This window comes from Acartia tonsa, chromosome 15 (genome assembly GCF_053477335.1).
Source record: "Acartia tonsa isolate MP-2025a chromosome 15, ASM5347733v1, whole genome shotgun sequence".
Lineage (NCBI taxonomy): Eukaryota > Metazoa > Arthropoda > Copepoda > Calanoida > Acartiidae > Acartia > Acartia tonsa.
This window is the reverse complement of record NC_137274.1, coordinates 25,245,709-25,273,305: the sequence shown is the minus strand read 5'-3', so window position 1 is coordinate 25,273,305 and position 27,597 is coordinate 25,245,709. Positions and strand designations below refer to the sequence as shown.

Sequence of the window (27,597 nt, the reverse complement as noted above, 5' to 3'; positions counted from 1 at the left end):
CATTATGATTATTCATGTTTACATAGACTTCAAAGTTGGTCTTAGCGGCGAGCTCAGCGGGGGTGAGTATCTCACGGGGGGAGGAAAAGACCATACATTTGGTCTTGCGGGGGTGAATGAGAAGTTTATTGGCATTGTACCATTGGGTCAGTCTGGGGACAAGCTCCTTTGCAAGGTTAATCAATTGAATAATATTCTGCTTTTCAATGAAGCCCACTGCGTCATCAGCAAAGAGATTGATTAGGATCTCTTCACTGCATGAAACAAGGTCATTGATAAAAATTAAAAAAAGAATTGGTCCCAGGACTGACCCCTGGAGTACGCCAATGATAATGAATTCAATTGTAGAGGAAAAAAGGCCCTTAAAAAATACACGCTGCTTTCTATTTGCATAGTAACTACGGAACCACTCAAGTGCAACTCCCCTTATCCCTGAATTCTCCAGTTTGCTAAAAAGGATGTCCCTATTTATCATGTCGAAACACTTCCTTATGTCCAAAAATATGGCCATACAGGAAGTGTCTCGACTGAGTGCTTGGGTGATCAATGTGCTTAAATTCAATACATTGTGAAAGGTTGAGATCCCTTTCATGAAGCCAAACTGGGGATTGCTAAAAAAAGACCGATCTTCTAAGAACTTAACCAGCGTATCACAGACATATTTTTCAATGGGTTTGGAAAAGTTGTCAATGAGTGAAATTCCTCGATGATTATCTGCCTCGCTGAGTGAACCTGATTTGTGAAGGACAACTATTTTGGAAGTTTTCATTTTTTCAGGAAAAGTGCCATTTTGAAGTGATAAATTATAAACATGTGTTAAGGGAGTGGCAATGGTATCAGCACAGCGAGACAGAACATACATCGAGACATCATTTATGTCTGTGGAACGCTTAGGTTTAATACTACGAATGATATTAATAACCTTGAAGGGGTACAATGGCTCAAAGAAGAGGGAATCTTGACATGGGGGTGGTAAATATTCAAAAAAGTTTTTGGGGGTGGAAGGAATTTCAGGCCTTAGGGAAGACCCAATCTGACTAAAATAACGATTAAATTCGTTAGCTATTTCTTGGTCATTTTCAATTTTATTTGGGCCTACTTGAAGGTATGTGCACTCAGGGGAAGATTTACTAAACCCAATGACTTCCTTTAGGGTTTTCCAGAGTTTTTTCCCATCCCCGTTTGCATCTCTTATTTGTTTTCTGTAGTAATCAATCTTTGCTCTTCTCACTTGCCTATTGTAATTATTCCTATAGACATTGTAAATACTTTCATTTTCAATTGTTTTGTCTTTTAAAAAGTTGCTGTACAAAATATCTCTATGCAATCTACAACGCAATAAATAATCTGACATGAAAGGCTGCTGGGGCTGGGTACGTTTGTTTTTTCGTTTTTTTCTAACTGGACACTTTTCATTATAAAGTCTCAAAAAGGTTGAAATAAAGTTATCATAAGCAATGTTTGTGTTGTTTGGGTTTATTTACTTTGTCTATTCGGAATGAATTAATAATTGGCAAGTGATCGGAGATTTTTGATGTTAAAACAAAGGAAGACATTAGGTTTTGAATAAAGTTACCTACCCCGAATAAATCAAGAAGGGTTGCTGTGGTTCTAGTTACTCTAGTAGCTCTGGTAACAGTATTTATGATACCGTTAAAAGAAAAAGACTCAATAATTCTCATGGAGTTGCTATTTATATTATTTATTTTGAAAAGGTCAAAATTGAAATCTCCCACAATGAAGTATGGTATGCTTAAAGCTGCTATTCTATCAATCAGGTCTAAAAAAAGTTCAAAAAATTCTTCTATTTCAGCATTATTCTGATTGGGTGGCCGATAGCAGTTTAGTAAGCAAAACTTTAGTCCATTGTGGGAAATTTTTAAGCAAATAGATTCAAGAATATTTTCTTTAAATGAAAACTTATCAAATAGTTTATCTACTTTATAATATTTGCTTACCAGAATACCTACCCCTCCCCCCCTATTTTTTGTGCGGAGTTTAACATGCCAATCGTAATTATTAATCCCATAGCAATCCATATTTACATCCTTATTTAGCCATAATTCTTGAAAACACAGAACATTTAAGTGGATATCATGTTGCCTAAAGAAGTCTACAGTGGAGACAATATCATTGTATTTAGAATGTAATGACTGACAATTAATACTAAAAATATTGAGAAGGTTTTCATTGAATGTTTTCAGTTTCTGTACGATACCTTGTTCACTTGAAAAAACGCAATTTATTCCGAATTCATTCTCGAAATCGTTAAAGTAGTCGCCGTAAATCGGATTCATAAGATTTAGACCAATGTTATCGTTTAAGTTACCGTAATCCTGGTTAATCTGATCATTAGGGAGGTTTGTCATAGCAGAGCTGGTCCAGGAGCACCGCAGGAGGAATCGTCTTAACGTCAAGTATGGACATCTGAAACACAGTAGATATTAGTGGACAAATAAAAATAGTTAATATACAATATATTATCGTTAAAGCGAAAAAAATTACCATATTTACTATGGTTATTCCGATAGCGTTTAGTTTATGTGTGTGTTGGGGGTGGCAACACATTTAAAGCTAGTTTAGTTCCCCCTACTCATTTTCATACAAGTTCCATGTATTTTATATGTTAATCAGCAGAAAAGAAAAATAGATTGAAATTAATATGCGATGTGGGCGTTTAAACAACTTAGGTAATATATAATAATAATATTATAATATTATAGAGTTCACGTGGATACAAAACATTCAATTTTTCGAAATAAATCATTTTGAAAATGATGACAATAATAATAGTAATAACTAAGCTGAGTGTTTTTTGTTAGGTACCTTTTTTTTTCGGATAAGATACTTAGCTTCATGTTGTGATTACCGCCTTTGTTGCTTTACTTTGCTTAGCTTTGTTGGCAGTGTCTCTAGCTTTGGCCCTCGTGGCCACAGGATCAGAAGGTGCTGAGTCAACGGTAAATGCCTTCATGGCAACAGGATCAGAAGGTGCTGAGTCAACGACAGGTGTAGATGCGGCAGATGCAGCAGACGTGGCGGCAAGTGCGGCGGTGTGTGTGGCGGTAGGTGCGGCAATGGATGCTGCAGGTACGGCGACAGACACGGCGGCAAGTGTGGCAGACGTGGCGGCAGATGCGGCGGCGGTCACGGCGGCAGGTGCGGCGGTGAGCGCGGCGGCAGGTGCGGCAGTGAACTCAGCGGCAGCGGCGGCGGCGGATGCGACGGCGGCAGGTACTGACTGTGTGGGCTGTGCGGCTGGTGCAACGGCTGTATGTGCACTAGGTGCGGCGGTTGCGACGGTTGCGGCAGAGTCTATGGGAGGAAACACAGCCAGGTCCCCAAGAACTGGGGCAGGGGCAGACGTTAAATTATGTTGAATCGTGCTGGAAGGGTGGGCTGTGATCGTACTAAACTGCCTTGGGAAGTCATCCTCTGTTAAATCAGCCTGATTCGAGAAGAATGTTTTTCTTTCCTCAGGCGCTAGCTTGTTGAAACATAGGATAGGCGGTGCCTCCGACAGAAAAAAATCCTCGCTTCCAGGTATGGGTTGGGCCATTTCCTTCAGGTCTTTGCCAAATGGGTTAAGGCAGCGTATCCAGCGGCTGCCGTTCTTGAGCTGGAATTGGACATGTTGGCCAGCGACTTTGGCCCTCGAAATCTGGTTTGTGGCATATACAAAGGTCATGGTCTTCCTGTTGAGGTCGGACATATCTTGCTTCGCCTGGACTAGCCTATTGGGGAAGAACGGGACCGGTGACGCGTTGTTCCTGGGATTGAACCTCTTGATCTCGGCGTTGTAACGGTCAAGCACAGCCTTCTTATTGTTCATCCACGCGTCGAGGTAGGATCTTAGCTATATTCGCATCGTATTCTTTAAACTTAACATCCAAAGCAGCGTCCAAATTTGTTTTAAATTTTGACCAATATTCTGGGTTGTCACACGTACTACAGGCCATGATGAAGTGAAGATGGCGGATCCGAGGGTGCTGAGTGAGTGTGGGTCAGCTGACCAATGGTGGGACGCGAAAAAATGTTAGCCAATGGGAGAGCTTATTTGTCGGGAGTACTTTGCGCCGGTAAAATGTTGCCAGACCGATAAATTATTAAAAAATTTTGAGAGTGTTTTCACCAAAAATTGTTCATTAAATTAAAGTGATTAGGTTACACATAAGTTTAAAAAAAGTTTTTAATTCATTAATGTTTTATTTTCACTTTTTTGTGCTAACAATTGACCGATACGTTAACACATACACATTGCCAGGCCTAAATACGAGGTGCCCTCTGGCTACAGTGTCTTCCCTTTCCTCCAACTGCGGAGTGACCACGGGCAGTGGGGAGAGGGGAACTAGTTGAGAGAGAGGGGGAAGGTAGAACTGAGCTTAACACATGGGGTAGGGCGGGGGAGAGCTTGCAAAATGCGTGTTCTCAGCCCGACTCTCTGTCTTTGTCTGTCAGTTACAAGTATGAAAGACCTATTTTAATTTAAGTCTTAAAAACATTATTTAAACACCCTTACAGATCGGGCCCCAATTCCCACCTTAATAGATCGGGGGGGGGGGTCATATTGACCCCCCCCTCTATCTCAGCTTCTGTTACAGATAAAGACGTAAAATTTTTTTCTGGTGCTTCATGTGTATTTTTAGAGAAAATTACTTTTTCTAGTCATAGCGGCCAGGCCGCTCCTTAGCCGCTTTTTAGCGGCCAGCCGCTAAATTTTAAAACAGCTGTAGAGCGGCCAATTTTGCAGCTAGGATGACCAAATTTTAGGACGAACTTTTATTTTTCATAGCAAAAAAAATACTTTTTCTGATCATCGCCGAAAAATGGCAAATAACGGAAACCGCCATTTTCGGCGGTTACGGCGGTAAAACGGCGGTTGGCTGCGCCAATTAATATTTTTATCTGTTTATTGTTCCTCAAGAATTTACCAAAAAAAATTTTAGGTCTCTAGCTGCAATAGAAGCCATGATATTCAGGATATATGTCTGTAGTAAAAGCCGGACAAAAATCGGTCAAAAAGTCGGTCAGGGTGCGGTCAAACGGTCATAACACCACTTTTCTCATAAGGTCATTGATATCTTAGTATTCACCAAAAAAAATATAGGTTTCTACCTTATACACAAAAGTATTTAGAATTTTTTTAAATTTTGGTGCTACCCAACCGACTTTGACTGGACACCACGACCGACACAGACCAGATATCCTAATAAAATCAACTCTTGCCGACGCATAATTACTAAACTTAAAAAGTCATGAAGTCACAGCTCTCCATCTTACCTACAAAAAAAATGACATTGAAAAAACTAGAGGGGGGGGTCAATATGACCCCCCCCCCGATCTGTAAGGGTTAAGATCTGTTTTAGGCTATTTTCTGCCACCTTCCTCTTTCATTTAATAGAGAAACCCTTGATGCTTTTAGTGTTTATATTGATTTTATTATAAGATTCAATGAAGGTACTCAACTAATGTTGGTAGTTCATACTCTATCAGTGGAATATATCAATTTAAAAGATATGAAAATTATAAACAAGGATGACAACATCCATAAGTAGCGAAGCACAAAAAATATGTATAAGAATTTAAAGATTATTTGTCAAAAGCATGTATATTTGGAAAAAAAATCATGAAACCTTTTCAACATTTGTTTTTAATTGCTTCATATTTATATTTCAGTTCTATGACTTACAGACTGACGATCAAAGCAAATTACACACCGGATGCTTAAAACAACGGGAAATTTAATTTTGATATTTTTAACTACAAAAATTTTAAAAATCAGACCATAAACACCAAAGTTATGGAGAAAAATGTGAAAAATACAAAAATAGCCTAAAACCTGCTTAAAGGCAGTATGACTGTCATAGTTGTTTTTTAAACGACAAGAAATTTAATTTTGATACTATAACTGAAAAAATTTTGGAAATCGGACCATAAACACCAAAAATATGGAGAAAAATGTGAAAAATACAAAAATAGCCTAAAACCTGCTAAAAAGTGGTCCTATCGCCATTGATAATTTATAGTTAATTGTGCTCCTTCATAATGGGAATGTTGTGAAAAATTTCAGCTTTTTATCTTCTATAGGAGCCGAGAAAATCACGTTTCCCCACGGACAGACGGACAGATGGACATTTCAAATTATAGAGTAGCTTCGCTACTAAAAATATTCAATCAATGTAATCCTTATAATAAAGTAAACGGATGTTTGTCTGTCTGTTTGTCTGTAACAAAGGATCTTGCTAACCACTGAACCAATCCGGTTCTCCTTTACTGGGTAGCTTTTCAAAGGTCCCCGAGAGGTTTATAACTATTTTGGGGGAGGGTACCAACACCCTCCCAAGAGAAATCGCCCCTAGGAAAAAAATTACTAAAATTAAAAACTAAAATAAAAAACGTGGACAGGGAGGAGTCACCCCCTACCCGAAAAAAAATAAAAATTTGATTCTTTTTAAAAAAAAATTAAAATTAAAGGTTCTGGGATTAAACTCCACCCTCCTCAAGTGCCCCTAGAGGAGTATAGGGTAGCATAGCTGCTAGTCAGTAATAAAGCTCAACTATGATGCTTGGCAACAAATGGTTGACTTTTGAAATTCCTGTTTCCCTGTTAATTAGCGAACTTTTCCTAGCTATTTATGAAATTTTTACCAACTTTTTAAGAAATGAAATACTTTATATCCATTTGGATTTAATACATAATAATCGGTTTCTATAAAATGATAAAATATTTTTGGATATTTAAATTTTAAAAAAATTTACAGGGTATTAATTATTCAACCCTTTACATCCAATCTGTAAGACTATTTTTAAGATTTATGTAAAACTCTACATTCACAAAACAATTACAGACTATTCACAGGAAAAAAAGACAGGATAACCTAATGTTAAATACTTTTCTTTCAGGGTTTAATAATTTCTTATTATACAAATCTAATAAAGATTGCTATATCTAAATTTTTGGAATTTAACTCTAAAATTGAATAAATTGCCCATTGTCCCTAGACAATATATATTCCATATTTCCATATTAGAGTAAAACACTAGAGAGAGAAAGGTTTAAATAACTGTATCTCCCCATCGCAACTGCCTTGTGCAATCTTTCAATTGGTTCAATGAAAATTAACCAATGGTGTCGCTTATATTAACAGAGAAAGACTAAACTACATAAATTTTGTGTAACTTTTGAGGAAAACGATTCCCTTTTCTCTCATCTTCTTTGAAGAGATTTTCTTCCCCCCTTCCCTTTTTCTTTTTCCTTTATATGACGTCATATAGGAATCGTCTTCCTCAAAAGTGACACAAAAGTTATGTAGTTTAGTCTTTCTCATATTAACACAGCAAAGTTGCAGAAAATAATTAAGAAGCAGACAAAAGAGGTCTTTGAAAAATGAAGGGAGGTAGTTGTATGAATATACATCTATACTAAAGATCTTATAACCCTAAGATTCGCCATTTCAAAAATCAAATAAATAATACAATTATTTTTATAAAATAAAAGATTAAAATGATCACTTGGACTTTCTGATAACAACTTTTTACATATTTTATTGGAATGTTTAAAAATCAAGGTTTTAGACAAATAGGATGTTTCTTAAAATAAAATTAACTCTAATTAAGATTTAAATAATTGGTTGAAAAATTTAAACACTGTTAGTAGGGCTCAGCAACTTTAGGGACTTTCATGAAATTTTAGAATTGGTTTGTTGAGCGTCCAAAGAAAATTGTAATCTAAAGAAGGATGCATTTTGTATATGATAATTGGGGTTGTACATTAATTTATCAGCCATTGTCTTATCCCTTTACATCCAAGTTTGGTGGTTTAAAATGTAAGATATGTCCATTTGGATCTTATAAGAAAATTGGCGATAAAATAAGATTACTATGATGGCAAAGTAACAAAATTATCAATTCAGTAGGTTTAAATTAATGGTTGAAAAGTTTATACAATGATAGTTTGTACATACAAATCTAATCCAAAAAGTTTTTAAGTCAACAAAAGTGTCAACAATTTTTGGGACCAGTATAATTTACAGTCCAATGTCCCCTCCCTCCCTAGCTGTCGCTCTACAATTGCTTGCAATTCATTTGCCCAACAATTTGTAAGGATTCGCTTTTATGGATGTTATCTCCCTTGTTTATTAAATATTTTACCTTAGTTGATGCTTAAAACATTTTCATTCTTTAGATGCCAGTAAAAAGTAAAATATAATCTTTAAAGTTCATGGATTTTTCAATTTTCATTTGACAGATTTTTTTTACATTTTTAATTCTTCATCAAATTTAATGTTTAGTTAAAAAAACTAGGATGATAACAGCAATAAAAGCGAAGCTTTGAAATGGTTGGACAAATGAACATTAACACTTGTAGAGTGTCAGAACTTAATAATATCAGAATATAAATGTATAAAGTCGTAGCTAAAATCTAAGTGAATATGTTAAAAACTGCTTAATACAGGATAAAATTTTAGGACATACCTACATTTTTAAGACTTCATTATAGAGCTGCGTATTATATCGTTGTACTTTGTTGTCATATGAATCAGTATTCCAAAAATTAGATCAATCAAATAATTTTATCCCATAAAATTTCCTGTTAAAAAAAGTTAAAAATTGACATGTTTAAAATGGACGTACGGACATTCTGGTAACATTTATAGAGTTGCTATGCTTTCGAAATCCTATAAAACTACTACAGAAATCACCATTCAAAGTCTAAAATTGATAAGACAATAAGAAAAGAGCTAAACGTTACGGACTGACAACTGACGGATAAACCCTAATTAAAGAAAAGCTTCGCTTTTAAAAACAAGAATGATATCATCAACAAAGGTGAAATTAGACAGACAGACAGACGGATAAATTGATTATAATATCAAATATTAACTTTATTCAAAGTATGAAAAAATTTGATATATCTGTATCAAAATTACTTAAATATGCTTGATATATGCATACTTCTTTAATTAAAATTGAAAGCCAAGCTTATCTATAATTAAGGTTAGTCAGTTGAGGCATGTTAGCATTGCCCTATCGTTATCAAACTTTGATTTCTGGAACATTTAGAAAGCACAGGGACTTTATAATCATTAGCAGAGAGTCTGTTTATAATCATTATATTCATCTGATTTTTCAAATAATGATGCCTAAGATAACAAGGTACAATATTATAAGCGAAGCATCTCTATAATCAAGTAATAAAAATGTTATTAACCAGAATCTTGTATTGACGCAGTTTTGCAACAAATTTATATACAATTTTGTTTATACCTTTAAAATAATTTTCTGCTTATTAGGTTTTGACATTCTTCAAGCGTTCATGTTCGTTTGTCCTTCCTTCTGATTTTAGAGCTTTGCTTTTATGGATGTTGTCATCTTTATATGATTAAATAAGCATTGAAGCACAAAATTAATTTTAAAGGACAAATGAATGAAGTCGGTTAAATAGTAGATTTTCAATAGTTCTAATGTCTCAAAAAATAAATATTTATACACACATTAAAAATCACGAAACCTTTTCACATATAATATTTATAATTATAAGTAAATCACATATTCTAAATCAATTTGATCAAAATATCACAATGATTGGATAAAGGATCCAAATGTTTCTTATCAAAAGAAGACCTTGAAGATTCGCAATGATTGGTAGCTATAATTGCAACAAAAAAACAAGGATACCAATACCTAGGAAAGGGTCTTCAATACGACCATTAGCAAAACGCATAAAAAACAAGGATGACAACATCCATAAAAGCGAAGCACTGAATCGGTAGGATGAACGGACATTAACACTTGTATAGTGTCTGAACTGTATAATCGGAATATAAATGTATAAGAGTCGAAGCAAAATTGTAAGTAAATTTGTCGAAAAACTGCTTGATACAGGATAACGTTTTTGGACATACTTACATCTTTAGGACTTGATTATAGAGTTGCTTTGCTTAAAATAGTTTTCTTTGTTGTCCCAGGAATCAATATACAAAAAATCAAAAATTTGTTGTTTAAAAAGGAAAAAAATCAACATGTTTAAAATGGACGTACGGACATTCTGGTAAAGATTTTAGAGTTGCTACGCTTTCTAATTCGTACCTAACTACTAGAGGAATCACCATGCAAAGTTTGAAATCGATAGGAAAATTCTAACATGCTTAAATTAATTAATAAGAGCTAACTCTCGGACGGACGTGCGGACGGACCCACCCTAATTTTAGAGAAGCTTCGCTTTTAAAAATCTTGTGTATATTGAGCGGACAATACAGTAATGGTTAGTGAGTTGCTATGCCGCTTTCGAGATAATACCCATTACAGGATTCATCATGACAAGTATTAAATTGATATGACAAGTCTAACATGCATAAATCTAAAAAAAATCTATTAAAGATAGACGACTAACCCTAAATGAAGAAAAGTTAAACGCATTAACTTTTTAAATATTTCTTTGGAAGCAGCTTATAGTGCCTTTAACAAACATTTATACAATACAAATGACCTGTGATAGGCCAGTATAGATTTACATTGTGCAATGGTATAATGTATACTGGCCTGTTATTGGTCATTTGTTTGGATGACGTCATTTTTATAGGCACTAGTTATAATGATATTATTCTGTTTAAGGATATTGGTTAAGGATGTAAAATTTGTTATGTGATAAATTGTGGTTAAGCATGGAAGTGTGGGTAAATGAAATTTTTAAACAAGTGTTTTTATTAGTTTCAAAAAATTCTTTAAAAAATGATAAAATTTGATCAAAATATCTATCACGACAGTTGGGGTAAATTGATTTCTATGGATCTCTTATTTTGAAAAACTTTAAGTAACCAAGGTTATTTAAATCAACATGTTTATGACGAAAAATGATTCCTAGAGTTGAATCTGGATAGAGATAGGCGTGATGTAAAGTGTTTAGTAAACTGGAAATAAAAATAAATATACTTTGATGTTCAGGTTTTTAAAAATTTTAATCCAGTTTGGACAATTTTAGGTTCGATTCTTTTTCAGAGACTATGTATCGATATAATATACCATCAATAGATTTATTGGACCACAACAATTTAGAAATGATATAGTTTTTAATTTGTTTATTATTTGAAAAAAACACTAAAAATATGAAAACACATTGAATAAAGTAAAGACATGCAAAGATTTGCCTTTTTGTTTAAATTATTCAACAATTTATCATAATTTGGGCAGCATTTTTCATATCTAATGATAGATGGATTTTATTTTACTTAGATTTGGGAGGATATTTCCATTGAAGAAATTTTTAGCGGAAGCTAATGATTTTAAAATCTATTACTTATTTTCAAAGAGTTATTAATATAAAACAAATATCAAATCAAGCACAGAAGGATATACATATGATGTAAAATATTAAATAGAGTAACAGCACTTAGACCTCTTTGCGGTATTCCAAAACCTAAAACCTAGCGCAGACAGGGAGACCTATATGGTTGTAGATAGGTATACTAAAAACCTGTTGTGGATGGCGATACTTATAAAGTTGTAGATAGGTATACAAAATATCCTAGTGCAGATAGAGTTAACTATATTAGTGTCGATTTGTATACCAAATAACCTTATGTAGATAGGGATACCTATATTGTTATAGGTATTTATTCCACACAACCTGATGTATTTAGGAATAGTTATATTGTTATAGATAGGTATGCCAAAGTATACTAATTAACCTAGTTTAAATAAGAATACCTTATTGATGTAGATAGGTATGGTAAATAATAGGTGTAAATAGGTATACCTATATTTTTGTAGGTAGGTATGCCAAATAACCTGATATCGATATACCTATCTTGTTGTAGATATGCATAACAAATAGCATGTTTTTTTATTGGGTAATGGAGTCAATAGTAAGTTTGTTTAATTATGTAGCATAAAACGCATTTATTGGTATCAACAAACAAAATTGTATACAAATAAAGGAATTTTAAAAATATGGACGCTATTACTCCATTAATGTTATATTACACTGGAGAAATCTCCCAGTCAACTTGTGGCAGACGTTTTCAAGGAGTGTCATTGTATAATTGTAAGGATGAATACATTTTATTTTAAGCTTGATGCCATCTTATTACTAAGTCCAATGATTACTTTTAAGCTAACACTGGACTGCTATATATGTAAAATATTGTTTTACAAAATATTTTGGCAAGAATGACGGCCAACTTTTACTAATAATATTTTAAACATAAAATAGTATAATATTACACATATTCTATTTTAAGCCTGAGCGCTGGCTATCAAAAGCAAATCGATTTCAGTAGTCATAGTTATAAATATTCAATATTATGGCCAGAATGGAGTCCTAAACTAACAATGACACTTTAACCTTACTCATATTCAATTTGAGAATATTTACAAATTGATATTTATCAATTACTTTATGAATACTGGCCGTATTATATATGCATTTGTTCATGGTTTAGGGATAATTATCTGGTCTGAGTGTTGACCTACATAAAACGATAACAGTCAGAATGACGACCTACATTTGATATTATATAACGTTATCAGAATGGTGACTTATACTATGCAATAACGGTCAGAATGGCGACCTACATTCGATATTAGATAACTTGATCAAAATGATGATCTATACTAAGCAATTACGGTCAGAGTGACGACCTACATTTTTTGTTACAAATACATAAAGACCGATTTTGGCCAGAATGAAGACCAAAATAAATAATATAAGTTTAATTAGACTATAGCCTAAATGCTGGGGTTAATAATACGGCTTAGACACATAATAGAATATTGTTTGTTATTGTTTACAGCTGTTGTATAAGAAGGTTGATTAAGATACACATTTTTAATTTTGGCTTGATATTATTATTATAATGCAACCTTCAATTACAGGAGCAGAACTACTCTATAACTTGATGTTCTAATAGCTTTCTGTGCAGGTTATAAAAAGTAGTGCGGCTACTTTATTACTTGGCATCAAAATGTGCTATGTTATAAAAACATGTGCTACGCATAATTAACCAAGGTTTAAGATATCCATTCATGTATATTACTAAATAGTAAATAGCGCAGCTACTCTATAACTCTAGCCATAATCGATATTAGTAACCTTTTCAAATTAGGAAATATTGTTCTAGAAGGATAGCAATCTTAAATGATACAAAAAAACTATTAGAAATGAAAACCTTCTCAATGAAAAGTATGATAAGGGGGGGGGAAGTTTTGCCACTTTCGCGTAAACAGTGTGCTGTGGACTAGGTATTGATTTTAGATTATAGGTTATTTAGGATAAAAGTTTACTTTTGGGTATTAGTTCACGAATATTTAATCATTTTTTGAATAGGTCTCCAGGTTCAAGTGCTGCAGGCTGGAAGGTCGTTTCTGGACAGGTAAAAACATTAAATTTTTTTTGTTTGAAGAGTTAGAGAGCAACTTATAAAACAAAATATGCTTCTTTTTGAATGTTATTAACATATCTGCAGAAAAAATTAAATTCGGCCTCGAGGTTCAGGTGCTGCAGGCCTCCAGGTACACTCTGGACAGGTAAAATTTAAAAAATTTATTTGAAGAGTTAGAGAGCAACTTATAAAACAAAATATGCTTCTTTTTGAATGTTATTAACATATCCGAGAAAAAATTTAATTCGGCCTCCAGGTTCAGGTGCTGCAGGCCTCCAGGTACACTCTGGACAGGTAAAAATTTTAATTTCTTATTTAAAGAGTTAGAGATACACTTATTAAACCAAATATGCGTGTTTTTGGATGTTATTACCATATTTGAAGGTAAGTTGACAATCGGCCTCCAGGTTCAGGTGCTGCAGGCCTCCAGGTACACTCTGGACAGGCAGTTATAATATTTTTTGATACTTTTTGATTTGGACACCTTACCTGGATCCTGGTGACCACTGGTGACTGCTTGTGGCCGCTGGCAAGGTAAATTCCAATAAAGGTAATATTTGATATTAGAGGAAAGGTTTCTAAATAGAAAATTATTAAAATATAATAATATGACAAAATTCATTAAGTAAGTCTTCTATTTTTGTTCCAGGCAGGCTCTAGGTAGCCTCCAGGAGCCTGCTGGACAGGTTTAAAAAATCAATTTTATAATTTGTTTTATATAGATGAAAGGTTTGAGTTGTGCTCCAGATAGGGTCAAGGTGGCCTCCAGGAGCCAGCTAGATAGATCTGTATTTATTACTTTTTGTTTATGTATGGTTTTCCACACATATGCAAAATATACAGATACTCAGAATGGGGAATGCAATTTCAATAGGATTCAGATTATAAAGTATAGATGCTAGTGAAATAATTTTAAAATTACTACTGAGAGAGGTTAATTTTATCCAGATGTCATCCAGAGCTACAGATTCTCTATCCAGGTTAGTCTCCATCCAGGTTAGAAAAATATAAAGAAATTCTTAGATTGTATATTCAATCCACGTCTAAAGAAAAAGGCAGGAATGCCTGACACTTTCTGGCAAAAATTGTATTTATTTTTATATCTTATATTTGTTAAAAGTTCCTCTGATATTCTAAATGGCCGACTGTTTGTCTGTGCATATGTAAGAAATATTATGGAATAAATGTAAATTTCTTGGCAACTAAGTACTCAAGATAATATGATGATAATTCAAATATGATAATGACATCCAAAAATACGCATATTTGGTTTAATAAGTTTACCTCTAACTCTTTAAATAATTTTTTTTAAATTTTTACCTGTCCAGAATTTACCTGGAGGCCTGCAGCACCTGAACCTGGAGGCCGATTGTCAATTTACCTTCAAATATGGTAATAACATCCAAAAAGATTCATATTTTGTTTTATAAGTGTACCTCTAACTCTTCAAATAAGAAATTTTTATTTCTATCTGTCCAGAGTGTACCTGGAGGCCTGCAGCACCTGAACCTGGAGGCCGATTGTCATTTTTTCTTCAAATATGGTAATAACATCCAAAAAGATGCATATTTGGTTAAATAAGTGTACATCAAACTCTTCAAATAAGAAATTTTAATTTTTACCTGTCTAGAGTGTACCTGGAGGCCTGCAGCACCTGAACCTGGAGGCCGATTGTCATTTTTTCCTCAAATATGGTAATAACATCCAAAGAGATGCATATTTGGTTAAATAAGTGTACCTCTAACTCTTCAAATAAATGTTTTTAATTTTTATCTGTCCAGAGTGGACCTGGAGGCCTGCAGCACCTGAACCTGGAGGCCGAATTTAATTTTTTCTGCGGATATGTTAATAACATTCAAAAAGAAGCATTTTTTGTTTTATAAGTTGCTCTCTAACTCTTCAAACAAAAAAATTTTAATTTTTTTACCTGTCCAGAAACGACCTTCCAGCCTGCAGCACCTGAACCTGGAGGCCGATTGTCAATTTACCTTCAAATATGGTAATAACATCCAAAAAGATGCATATTTTGTTTTATAAGTGTACCTCTAACTCTTCAAATAAGAAATTTTAATTTTTACCTGTCCAGAGTGTACCTGGAGGCCTGCAGCACCTGAACCTGGAGGCCGATTGTCAATTTACCTTCAAATATGGTAATAATATCCAAAAAGATGCATATTTTGTTTTATAAGTGTACATCTAACTCTTCAAATAAGAAATTTTAATTTTTACCTGTCCAGAGTGTACCTGGAAGCCTGCAGCACCTGAACCTGGAGGCCGATTTTAAATTTTTCTGCAAATATGATGAAAACATCCATAAAGATGCATATTTGGTTAAATAAGTGTACCTCTAACTCTTCAAATAAGAAAACTTAATTTTTACCTGTCCAGAGTGTACCTGGAGGCCTGCAGCACCTGAACCTGGAGGCCGAATTTAATTTTTTCTACGGATATGTTAATAACATTCAAAAAGAAGCATATTTTGTTTTATAAGTTGCTCTCTAACTCTTCAAACAAAAAAATTTTAATTTTTTTACCTGTTCAGAAACAACCTTCCAGCCTGCAGCACCTGAACCTGGAGACCTATTCAAAAAATGATTAAATATACGTGAACTAATACCCAAAAGTAAACTTTTATCCCAAATAACCTATAATCTAAAATCAATACCTAGTCCACAGCACACTGTTTACGCGAAAGTGGCAAAACTTCCCCCCCCCCCCCTTAGTTGTGAAATTGTTGTATTTCGAAAGGAGTTTATTCTTTAATTTAAAAAACAGTTACACTATAATTTAGTCAATCGACCCTTAGAAATGAAAATCTTCTCAATGAAAAGTATGATAATTAGTTGGAAATATTGTATTTCGAAAGAAGTTTATTCTTGTGTCATTTTTGTTGTGAAATAAATGCATCAACAAAATCGCAACTCTATTTTCTAACGGCAGTTAGGGTTTACCTTTTGTGAAAGTTAAGATAAATGGCAAATGCGCGCGCACAAATGTTTGTGCAGAGTGAACTCTTTAATTTAGTCACAGGCATTTTGTATACCTTGTGTCAAAGTTTTTGTATGGTAAGTGTAACTTATGGTTACTCTATGACTAGTTTTTACGACATTTTTTTTATGAAAAAGAAAAATAGAAACGCATTAAAATGCTATAAAATATTTCACCAAATTTTACTTTTATATAGAACTTTAAGATTACTTAGAAGCGATACTCTTATTCAAGGAAACTATTAATTTATAATACCTTTCTGGCTACTTAGTTATCCGCTGTTTTAAAGGCTTTCCCTAAAGCTTGCGAGTTAAACATAAACATTATATAAAGCATTTTTGTCTGTAGCTTAAGATTTCAACAACTATTGAACTGGTTGAGTTCTCCACAATATGGAAGCTTCACATAAGTATCGAGGTGGAATGAACTAATTATTTTTAGTCTTGTAGGATGGTTTTTTAGGCTATTATTATGATTGAGAATTACAAAAATGTTTTATTAAATTTATCTGGACATCAATTATTATTATCTATTTGGTAGATATTGTTTTACCTGTTAGTGGTATTATTTACTATTTAATTTTACTGTTTTGAAAGAAAGATATGTAAAAACTGACTACTAACCTGGGGTTAATAATATAAACTGTGCCTAGGCAAAACGAGTTGTAAGCCATCTACTTTTTAGTCTATTATTATGATTTCCCTTGAATACCAATCTCCTTGGTGTTTATTTGCAGTATGGCCTTGTTAAATACTATTATGTTTATGCGGTCGCGATGGAACATTTGGAGAGTTGTATTTTTTACTAACGGGTTGTGAGGTGTTAATAAAATAAAACACAAAAATTAATGCATCATAACCTAATAAGGATTGTATGGTTTGGTTGAAGGGAACAATTGTTAATGTAATTCTTTAAAATGATTGGTAAGAAGAAATTTTATAGCCTTGTCTAAAAATAGTTATAAACACAGATTCCATAGTTTTATTGTTTTTGGAAAACGTCCTTTTTATAAAAAGGTTAGCCTTGAGCTATAGCTAGACCATAATCTTATGTATATGCCTTATCCGGGTAACGACCTTTTAGAACTAAGATACAAAAACAGTCAACAAACACGCAAAAAAATTTTTTTTATCCATCTCTACTAAATTTGGTTCAGTAAAGCTTTTACATATTTCATCAATTTGTTTAAAAAGCAAGGTTTTGGGTAAGTTTGATGTTCTAAACCAAATTACCTTTTATTAAGATTTAAACTATTGGTGGAAATGCTTAGACACTGTTGGTTGGCAGGAAGAAAGGGGACATTTAGCTGTTTATTACCAGGGACTAAATAGGCTAAGACAATGGTCGATACATTGATGTGTATCTCCAATATATAAACCAAAAATTACCCCTTCTGTAGATTTCAATTAGTGGTTAAAACGTTTGGACATTCATCTTAATTAACCAACTTATCAAAATTTAACAAAAGTCCCCAAAGTTGTTAAGCCAAGGAATAATACAACTTTGGGGACTAGTGCAATAAACACCCCATTGTCCCCTTCCTTCCTGGTTTATTACACTAATTCCCAAAGCTTTAAATAACGCTTTCTTATTCATTGGCTCAACAGCTTTGGGGAATTTTATTATATTTTGATTGGTTGTTTCATAAAGTTGAGTGTCCAAATGATTTAACCACAAATTGTAATCTAAAGAAAGAGAAATTTTGTATATAATAATTGGGGTTGTACAATAATTTACCAGCTATTGTCTTATCCCTTTACATCCCTGTTTGGTTGGTTTTACTTTTAATTGTAAGCGCTGTCCATTTAGATCTTATAAGAAAATTGGCGATAAAATAAGATTACTATGATGGTGAATTAACAAAATTATCATTTCTGTGGGTTTTAAAATTAATGGTTGAAAAGTTTAGACAATAATAGTTTGCAAAACAAATTGAGTACCAAAAGTTCTTCAGTCAACAAAAGTGTCAACATTATTTGAGACCAGTATAATTTACAGTCCAATGTCTCCTCCCCTCAGTTCGTTTCCAATACCTTTGATCATATTTGTTGAACTTTGATTTAATGAATGTTGTCATCCTTGTTTATAAAATATTTTACCTTAGTTGATGCTTAATACATTTTCATTTTTCAGATGCCAATAAAAACTAAAATTTAATTTTTAAAGTTCACGGATTTTTCACTTTTTATTTAACGGTTTTTATTACATGTTTAATACTTGAAATATCTTCATCAAATTTAATGTTTAGATAAAACAAGGATTACAACATCCATAAAAGCGAAGCTCTGAAATAGTAGGACAAACGAACATTAACACTTGCAGAGTGTCAGAACTGAATAATATCAGAATATAAATGGATAAAGTCGTAACTAAATTTTAAGTATATTTGTTGAAAAACTGCTTAAATACAGGATAATGTTTTAGGACATACTTAAATTTTTAGGACTTCATTATAGAGCTGTGTATTATAACGTTGTACTTTGTTGTCATAGGAATGAGTATTCCAAAAATTAGATCAATCAAATAATTTTATCACATAAAATTTGCTGTTAAAAGAATTAAAAATCAACGTTTAAAATGAACATACAGACATTCTGGTAACAATTATAGAGTTTCTTTGCTCCCTGTATCATACCTTACTACTGCAGGAATCACCATGCAAACTTTGAAATCAATAAGACAATTCTAACATGCCTAAATTAACGAAAAAAGGTATCGGTTACGTACGGACGGACAGACATACAGACGGACGTTAAAAAAAAGTTATTATAAAACTTTGGGGACTAGTGTAATAAACAGCCCATTGAGCTCTCTGAGTACTACCCCATAAAAAAACGGGAAATTAATCATTCATGTAAATGAGTATCAACCTATATTATTTAGTGGCAATTTTGTTGTATTTGTTTATTAAAATCTCGTAAATGTTTTAAAAATCCAAGGAAGGTTTTAGGCTTTTTGTGGGTATAAAGTTTCACCTCCCCCCAACTCTTGTAAAAAAAAGTTTGTTTTGGCTTTTCTTAGTTATTATTTCTCTGCTTGTCCTTATAATATGATGTGTTATTTTTAAAATCGAAGCCTTTCTTATAATTAGTGTTGTTCTGTACTTCTGGAACGGATAACTTTTTTCGTTAATTTAGAATTGTTAGAATTTTTATATAGATTTTAAACTTTTCATGATGATTCCTGTAGTAGTTAGGTATGATTTTAGATAATCATTGCCAGAATGTCCGTATGTCCATTTTAAATATGACAATTTTTCAATTTAAAAAAAAACTAGTTTTTTATATGATATAATTATCTGATTGATCTGATTTTTGGAATACTTATTTCTAAAACAACAATGTACATGTACAATGTTATAAGCGAAGCATCTCTACTGTTTCAGAGCTCTGCTTTTATGGATGTTGTCATCTTTGTCACATAGCTAATATGGAGCTCTGGAGAAACGGAATTTCCCGATTTTATAAAAATCCTGAATTTTTTGTCATGCATTTTTTAGAAACAAAAGCTAACTGCTTATGTATTTTATAAGATTAAAATAATATCAAATATCAATTTAATATGAAAAATGATAAAATTTCAAGTAACATTCTTTAAATTCTTATAATAAAGTAACAGGATGTGTGTATGTCTGTTTTTTTTTGTTTGTTAGTACTAAAGGATATTGAACTGCTTAATTAATATGATTCTTCTTTACAATACAGCTTCTCATAAGTCATGGAAAGGTATAACTATTTGGGAGGGGTACCAACACCCTCTCAAGAGAAATTTCTTTAACTTCAAGTGCCCCTTAAGGCCTCTAGTATATATGTACAATGTACATATAGGGCTTTAGAATTGAAACAAAAATATTTTAATAAAAAAATTGTAAACCTTATTTATAAAGTCAGCTTTTACTAAAATTGAAGATTTTGGTTGAATAAAAATAATTGATGTGTGTGTGTGTGTGTGTGTATGTGTATGCGCACTTTCTCTGTAATATACTTGTAGTGACGTTGAAAAAAACAGCGGGTTCTGATGGTTTGTGTGTGTGTATGTGTGTTTGTGGTGTGTGTGTGGGTGTGTGTGGCTATAATAAACCCCGTCCATTGTCCCCTCTCTCTTTGTGTGTGGGGACGTTTTAGTTCTGGTGTTTGTGTGTGCTGGTATGTGCAGGAAGGGAGGGGACAGTGGACTGTAATAATCTTTTCTTATTCGTTGGCTTAATAACTTTGGGGACTTTTTTTGATTGGTTGATTCATTAAGTTGAGTGTCCAAATATTTCCACCACAAATTTAAATCTACAGAAAGGTTTATCTTGTATATCATCATTGGGGATGTATATCAATTTATCAGCCATTGTCTTATCCCTGTAGATCACTACACACACGCATACACTAAAAAGTTGACTTGTGAATTACAATTTAAAAAGAAAACTTGTTGGGCTGTAACATTTTTGTTCTCTTTAACACTTTGTATAACCAAAATACCAAAATACATTTTACTATATACAAAAGATAACTCAATATTATACCTTTATTTTCTTAACTTATTGCATGATGTTTAATACATGATAACTACATAATGACTGCTTTAAAGCAAAGCCTTGAATACCAATGTGCGCTTCACTATACGTGGAGTTGGTTGTACATTTTTGCAATGATGCAAATATATTTGCAACATACTACCCCCTCCAGGGATGATTAGGTAATCAAGGGATCGCTATTAACATATTAATAATAATTTAGATATTAGAACATAAATATGTTATTTGATGAGTAATACTGCGATTACTATGATGTTGTATTTCGGATAAGGAGGATGTTTTTTTCAACTGCTGGATTAGCTTCAATTGTTCCGCAGTTCGTCAGGTGTAAGGATACTGAAAAATATCTTTATAAAAGTAGTTTATGCATAAGATGTTATTTTTACAATCACATTTTAATATCAAACAATAAATCATCATAAAAAATAAATTTAACATTTACAATTAATATTATTTAAAATTACATAAGTAGAAATGTTTTAAATTACAAGTAATTAATCAATTGATGAGAATTTACATATAATCAAAGTAAATTTTATAGAAACAATTAAACTGCCTTTATAAAAACAATTCATAAATTTTACAGGGCTTGTTAAAAATGAAGAAAAAATAAAATATACTTTTGCTAATTACTAGTAAAAAGTGGAAGAAAAATGATTTTGAAAAACTGTTGTTAATTAAAAATTAGTTACATACAAAAATATCAAATAAGGTGAGAACTATATATTTTTAGGTTAGCCTGTAGTAAGAAAGCTATACCTGTACAATGTTAAACTATCATTATTGTCCTTTGAATGAGAACAACAGTAATTTAAGCTAGCCTATAGTAAGAAAGCTATACTTAGTGTACAATGTTAAACTATCATTATTGTCCTTTGAATGAGAACAACAATAACTTAGATTAGCCTATAGTAAGAAAGCTATACCTTTACTATAATATCATATACTATCATCGTTCTATGAAAGAGAACAACAATTATTTATGTTAGCCTACAGTAAGGAAGCTATACCATTAATATATAATCATATACTATCTTTGTTCCATGAAAGAGAACAACAATGTATTATACATTAATTTTTTGTTTAGCCTAACAGTAGGTAAGCTAAACCTTTTACTATATCATTATCGTTCTATTTTGAATAAGAACAACGATAACTTAGATTAGCCTATAGTAAGAAAGCTATACCTTTACTATATTATCATATACTATCATCGTTCTATGAAAGAGAACTATATATTTTTAGGTTTGCCTATAGTAAAAAGGCTATACCTGTACAATGTTAAACTATCATTATTGTCCTTTGAATGAGAACAACAATAACTTTGATTAGCCTATAGTAAGAAAGCTATACCTTTACTATATTATCATATACTATCATTGTTCTATGAAAGAGAACAACAATGTATTATACATTAATTTTTAGTTTAGCCTAACAGTAGGTAAGCTAAACCTTTTACAATAACTTAGATTAGCCTATAGTAAGAAGGCTATACTTTTATTATATTATCATATACTATCATCGTTCTATGAAAGAGAACAACAATTATTTAGTTTAGCCTACAGTAAGGAAGCTATACCATTACTATATAATCATATACTATCATTGTTCTATGAAAGAGAACAATAATGTAATATACTTACAAACGTTTGTTTGATTCAACAGTAAGGGAATCGAACCTTTTAATATCCTTCCATTAAAATAGAACATCAGTGTGTCGTAGTTTACATTAATTCACATAATGATTGTTATACATAAGGAAATATATATAGTTGTACATTATTTAAAATGTTCAGTGTTATTTTTGGAAAGTATTGTTAGAATAGATTTCAAAAGCAAAGTTACACAGAACTAATGACTTGTGTTGTGTTGATCCTGTAAGTAATACTTTGACCATTATTATGTTAGCTATTAAACAAAATGATCAATAATGGTATACTATAAGAAACCTATACAATATATTTGAGTTAATATGTATAGATATGTATGTTATAATCACGAAACCTCGTACTTCAAATATAATTTCGATTATTTGCATTAAAAGATACACTATTTTTGATTATTGATACACTAATTGATGTGGAGAAATTTCTCCCCCTCCTCAAAAAGGCAATTACTTTATACCTCGTAAAAAGGGTGAAGTGAACCTTAATTAAGTATGATAAAATTGAGTACAAATATGGTTTTTATGGACCTTTATATTATACTGGAGAAATCTTCCCCCGCAAAAGGGCAAGAAAAACAGCACAACCTTTGGTTTTGTGTACATGCTAGAGGCGCAATCACCATTGTTTTATAATCCTATTATATAAAGTAGAAAGCTTTTTTTGTCTGTAGCGAAGTATCTCTCTAACCACTGAACCAAACAGATCCTCCTTTATATGGAATCTTCTTATAGAACCCGGGATGGTTTTAGGCTATTTTATTCTTAGATTTCAGACTTGGGATGGTTTTAGGCTATTTTTCTGACACTCCCTTATCCATTTGAAGACAGAAACCACTAGATGCTAGGGGCGCAGCCGCTAGTATAATATAATAAGCAAGGAAATTAGCAAATATTACCAAATATTTGCAAGAAAGATAAAATCATATTCGAACCCATACTCAAAAAAAAACAATAAGATATTTTCGTTGGTTTAGTAATTTAGATTGATAATTAAAAAGCATAAAAACTTGAAAGCTTCAATATGGTATCGATTTTAAGGTAGATTAGTAATTCAAACACTGTTTTAAGGAGATTTGAATAAAAACATTAACATTAGATGCCAAAATGGTTGGATATATGTAACCATATAATTTGTAGATATAAAATTTATTTTATATTAGCATAGCTATTCTATGACTACAATATGTTGTGCAAAAGGAGTAAAAAAACTTTACTTTGTTTATTATTATGTTGTAACCTTCTATTACAGGAGCAGAATTACCCTATAATTTGGTGTAATATATCTTTCTTTGAAGACTAAAAAAGGTAGCGCAGCTACGTTATTGATTAAAATGTGCTCTGTTAGAAAAACCTTTTAATGTAGAAGGAATGCGCTACACATGAGTAAAGATAGTTTAAGATATTTGCTCATGTAGAGTACAAAAAATAGCATAACTACTTTATAGCTTCAACATAAGCTATAATTGAGAATGGTAACCTTTTTAAATTCTAAATAGACGGCAATCTTAAATGATGCAAAAACAAGGTTTATTCAAATGTTGATAGAATGTTAGCAAGTTAATACTATACAATTAAACTTTTACATTGACTTTATGTCTAGAAAGATGGCATATCATTGCATCATTTATATCATTTTGCTAGAAAGATAGCTCTTTATATTTAAAGTTTATTCAGGTGTCGAATTTGTTGTAAAATAGAAATAAAACAATTAACTTTTTGTGAACCTTGATTTTCAGGTGATCCATTTAGCATAATGCATATATAAAAAACGGAAAATAAGGGGGCTAAAATTCTGCATTTTTTGGATTTCTTAGTTTAAAAATATTATTAATATACATTAATATGCATTTTCATTTATACTTTAATTTTAAAAAAGGTCGTTGTTGTGCGTAAAGGTGCTATTTTATGTAAAATTTGGGAAATCTTGAAAAGAATAAATGCGCCGGTTGCTGTTTGTAAACTTATTGTAAAAACTTGAATCTATTTTAATCTTGAAATTAGAAAGATAAAAAGACAAATTTTAAAACTATTTTAATATTTAGAAACTTTAAAAACCTTTTGGAATTACAATCAATTACATTTTGAAGCCAGTTTGTTTGTTTTGTTTTAAAATTATATATCCATTAATAATATTTTGAATACAGAAATCAATTAAACTAATTGAAATTAGAATAAAAGATACTTTAATAACATTTCTAAACCAATTAGTTTGTTATGTTTTAATATAAAAACAAAGTTTAATATTGATAATATTTCTGTATGGTTGGTTGATTATATCATGCTTGTGTGATTATTTTGCAAATACTATACACCTTCTCTTTTTTTTGTAGCTTCCCCCTTTTTATGGAGCCATTTTGTAATATGCTACTTATAGAAATGATAGAGGACTTGGCATTAGATTGATCATCCATACTTTTCTGAACATTATAAAATTTAATCTCTTATTTATCAGAATCATTATGAATAAACGTTTTTTAACAGATACACAAGACGCTATTGTCAGAAATAATAGGTGATTTATTTAAGAAGTTACTAATACAACTAGTCACTTTATTGTCTGAGAGAAAAAAGGTTTCTTTAAGTTTACACGGCATTGATAACCTTTTTAAACTAATACCTCTACAGTTAGAATGAACGGAGACATTTATTATTGGGATGTTTGTATATTTAGTAGCTCTACCAATGTTATCTCTATTATGTTTTGGATTACAACTATTTTCAAGTTAACTTTTAACTTTGGCTTGTATTACAGTAAGTTATTTTAATTTTAAAAAGTGCAACGATTATTACAAATATCCATTTAAATATATTTTCATGCTTTTGACTTTTACTAATAAGTGACGGCCGTTTTTCTTCTTTTTTTTCATACTAAGAAGTCCGGGACTAAGGGATACGCCCGTCCATGAAAAATATATGTACACTTGTACACCACTACTAAGGGTATATTTCGTGTGTTTTTCATAGCAACTGAACTAAGTAAGCTATTTTGTTTGTCTTCTTTTAAACACCTGATTTTTTGTTTTTCTTTTTATTTATAGTTTTAAACTTTTTTAAATAAGAATAACTTATCATAACTTTTAGGCTTTTTGTCGAAGTTTATAAATTTGCATTGTACTTTTTGTGTAGTTGAATGGTTGCTAGGAGAAAAGGGCTTTAAACCATGGTTAATACTTGCGCGCGCGCTTATTGCAAAACTTGTCTGGTTTGCATAGATGCTTAATCATTTAAGCAAAGAATCAACTAGATTATAAATTATAACTTGTGGTGAAATTATTTAAAAGATATAATATATATTAATCAAACATATATATATAAATAAAACATCAATACGCAAACAGAATGTATCCTATGATATTGGTAATCCTTAATTATGTTACATGAAATTTTGTAGAGAATTTTAAGCTATATAAAAGTTTTGCAATTTTAAATGCTCTCTTTTAAATATCGCAAGTCGTAACCACAAAATTAATGTGTCTTGTTGGAAAAAACGTTTTTATTTTGCAAACAAAATTATCAGAAAAGATTTAAGTTAATATTTTGAATGTTACTCTAAGATTTACTTCCTAATCATATTGATTTCTTTGAATTACTAAGCAGGTTTTGAATTAAATAGTTTATCAGTCTGATTAAAACTGTAATCAAATTAGATTAGATATCTTAACATTCAATACACAATTTTTTTATGTTTTGTATGGCAGATAGTCGCGCATTGGATTTAAAAGTCAGAAGGCAAGAATTTTGCAAGAATTTTGCAAGTTTGTTTTTTAGGCTTGGTTGGTTGTTAGCCTAGCTATATCCGGGTGTGTTTTCAACCTACTCAGCCTTGACAGCCAGCAAGTGCGGGCCTTGTTCTGAGTTACAACAACAACAATGAAAAATAAACACAAAAATAGAGTTATCTTTAATAGAGAGCTGTAGTTTTATATGGCTTTTTTTTTGTAGTTCTTGCCAATTTAACATTATAATGGATACTTGGTAATATTTATACGATTTCTAGTGTATTTTTCCTTTTAAACTATAGTTAGGTAATAGATAAGCTAATAAGCAATTGATAACATGTTTTTACAAATAATCCACTCATATCTAATCAATGTGCTTAACAGGACTTTACATTTCAGATTTTTGTAAAATCTACCTATGTTAGAAAATTTAAATTTAACCTTTGATGATTTGAATGGCTTACCGAGATAAGACTTTTTACATTTGTTTGCTATTAAGTATTTTAATCTTTTAGGGTGTAATCTTTTTTCTAGTATATTAACACAAAGTAAATAAACAAGTAAACCAAGGACACAGAGATGTAATTTAGGATTATAGTTTATAAAATATACGAGCATTAGTGTTTTGAGCAGCAAGGGTGAAAAAAACTGTACTAAATATTTAACATTTAAAACTAAAAGAGATAGTCTTGTATCTAATTTTAGTATTTCAACGATATTAGAAAGAATGGGAGTTTGCATACTTACAAAATTATTTTGCACCTGATTAACCTCATTATGATTATTTATATTCTCATTATTAGAAGGAATGGGAGTTTGCATACTTACAAAATTGTTTTGCACCTGATTAACCTCATTATGATTATTTATATTCTCATTATTAGAAGGAATGGGAGTTTGCATACTTACAAAATTATTTTGCACCTGATTAACCTCATTATGATTATTTATATTCTCATTATTAGAAGGAATGGGAGTTTGCATACTTACAAAATTATTTTGCACCTGATTAACCTCATTATGATTATTTATATTCTCATTATTAGAAGGTTTGGGAGTTTGCATACTTACAAAATTACTTTGTATATGATTAACCTTATTACGCTGACTTATATTATCATTATTAGAAAGAATGGGAGGACATGAAATATTACTTGATATGTAATTGTCACCAATAGACTTATTGTCAGAAGTAATTTGGCTTTCTGTGAAATCCATAATGTTATGATTACTTACATAAGTACTTTGTGGTTTATTAACACTTTTTGAAACACGGGAAAAAACGCAATTTTTACAATCTACAATGTTGTGGGTTTTATT

The 27,597-nt window shown here is 31.7% G+C and overlaps 1 protein-coding gene across 1 annotated transcript in view; it reads left to right on the top strand.

Annotated features, from left to right (window-relative positions):
- The first annotated feature begins 3,971 nt into the window (after positions 1-3,971).
- The window catches only part of LOC145307526 (uncharacterized), a 38,249-nt gene continuing 14,623 nt past the window's right edge, over positions 3,972-27,597 (top strand). The window contains exon 1 of the mRNA XM_080149982.1: positions 3,972-4,035. Coding sequence (XP_080006108.1) covers positions 3,972-4,035 — 64 coding nt within the window. The remainder of the gene's footprint in view (positions 4,036-27,597) is intronic.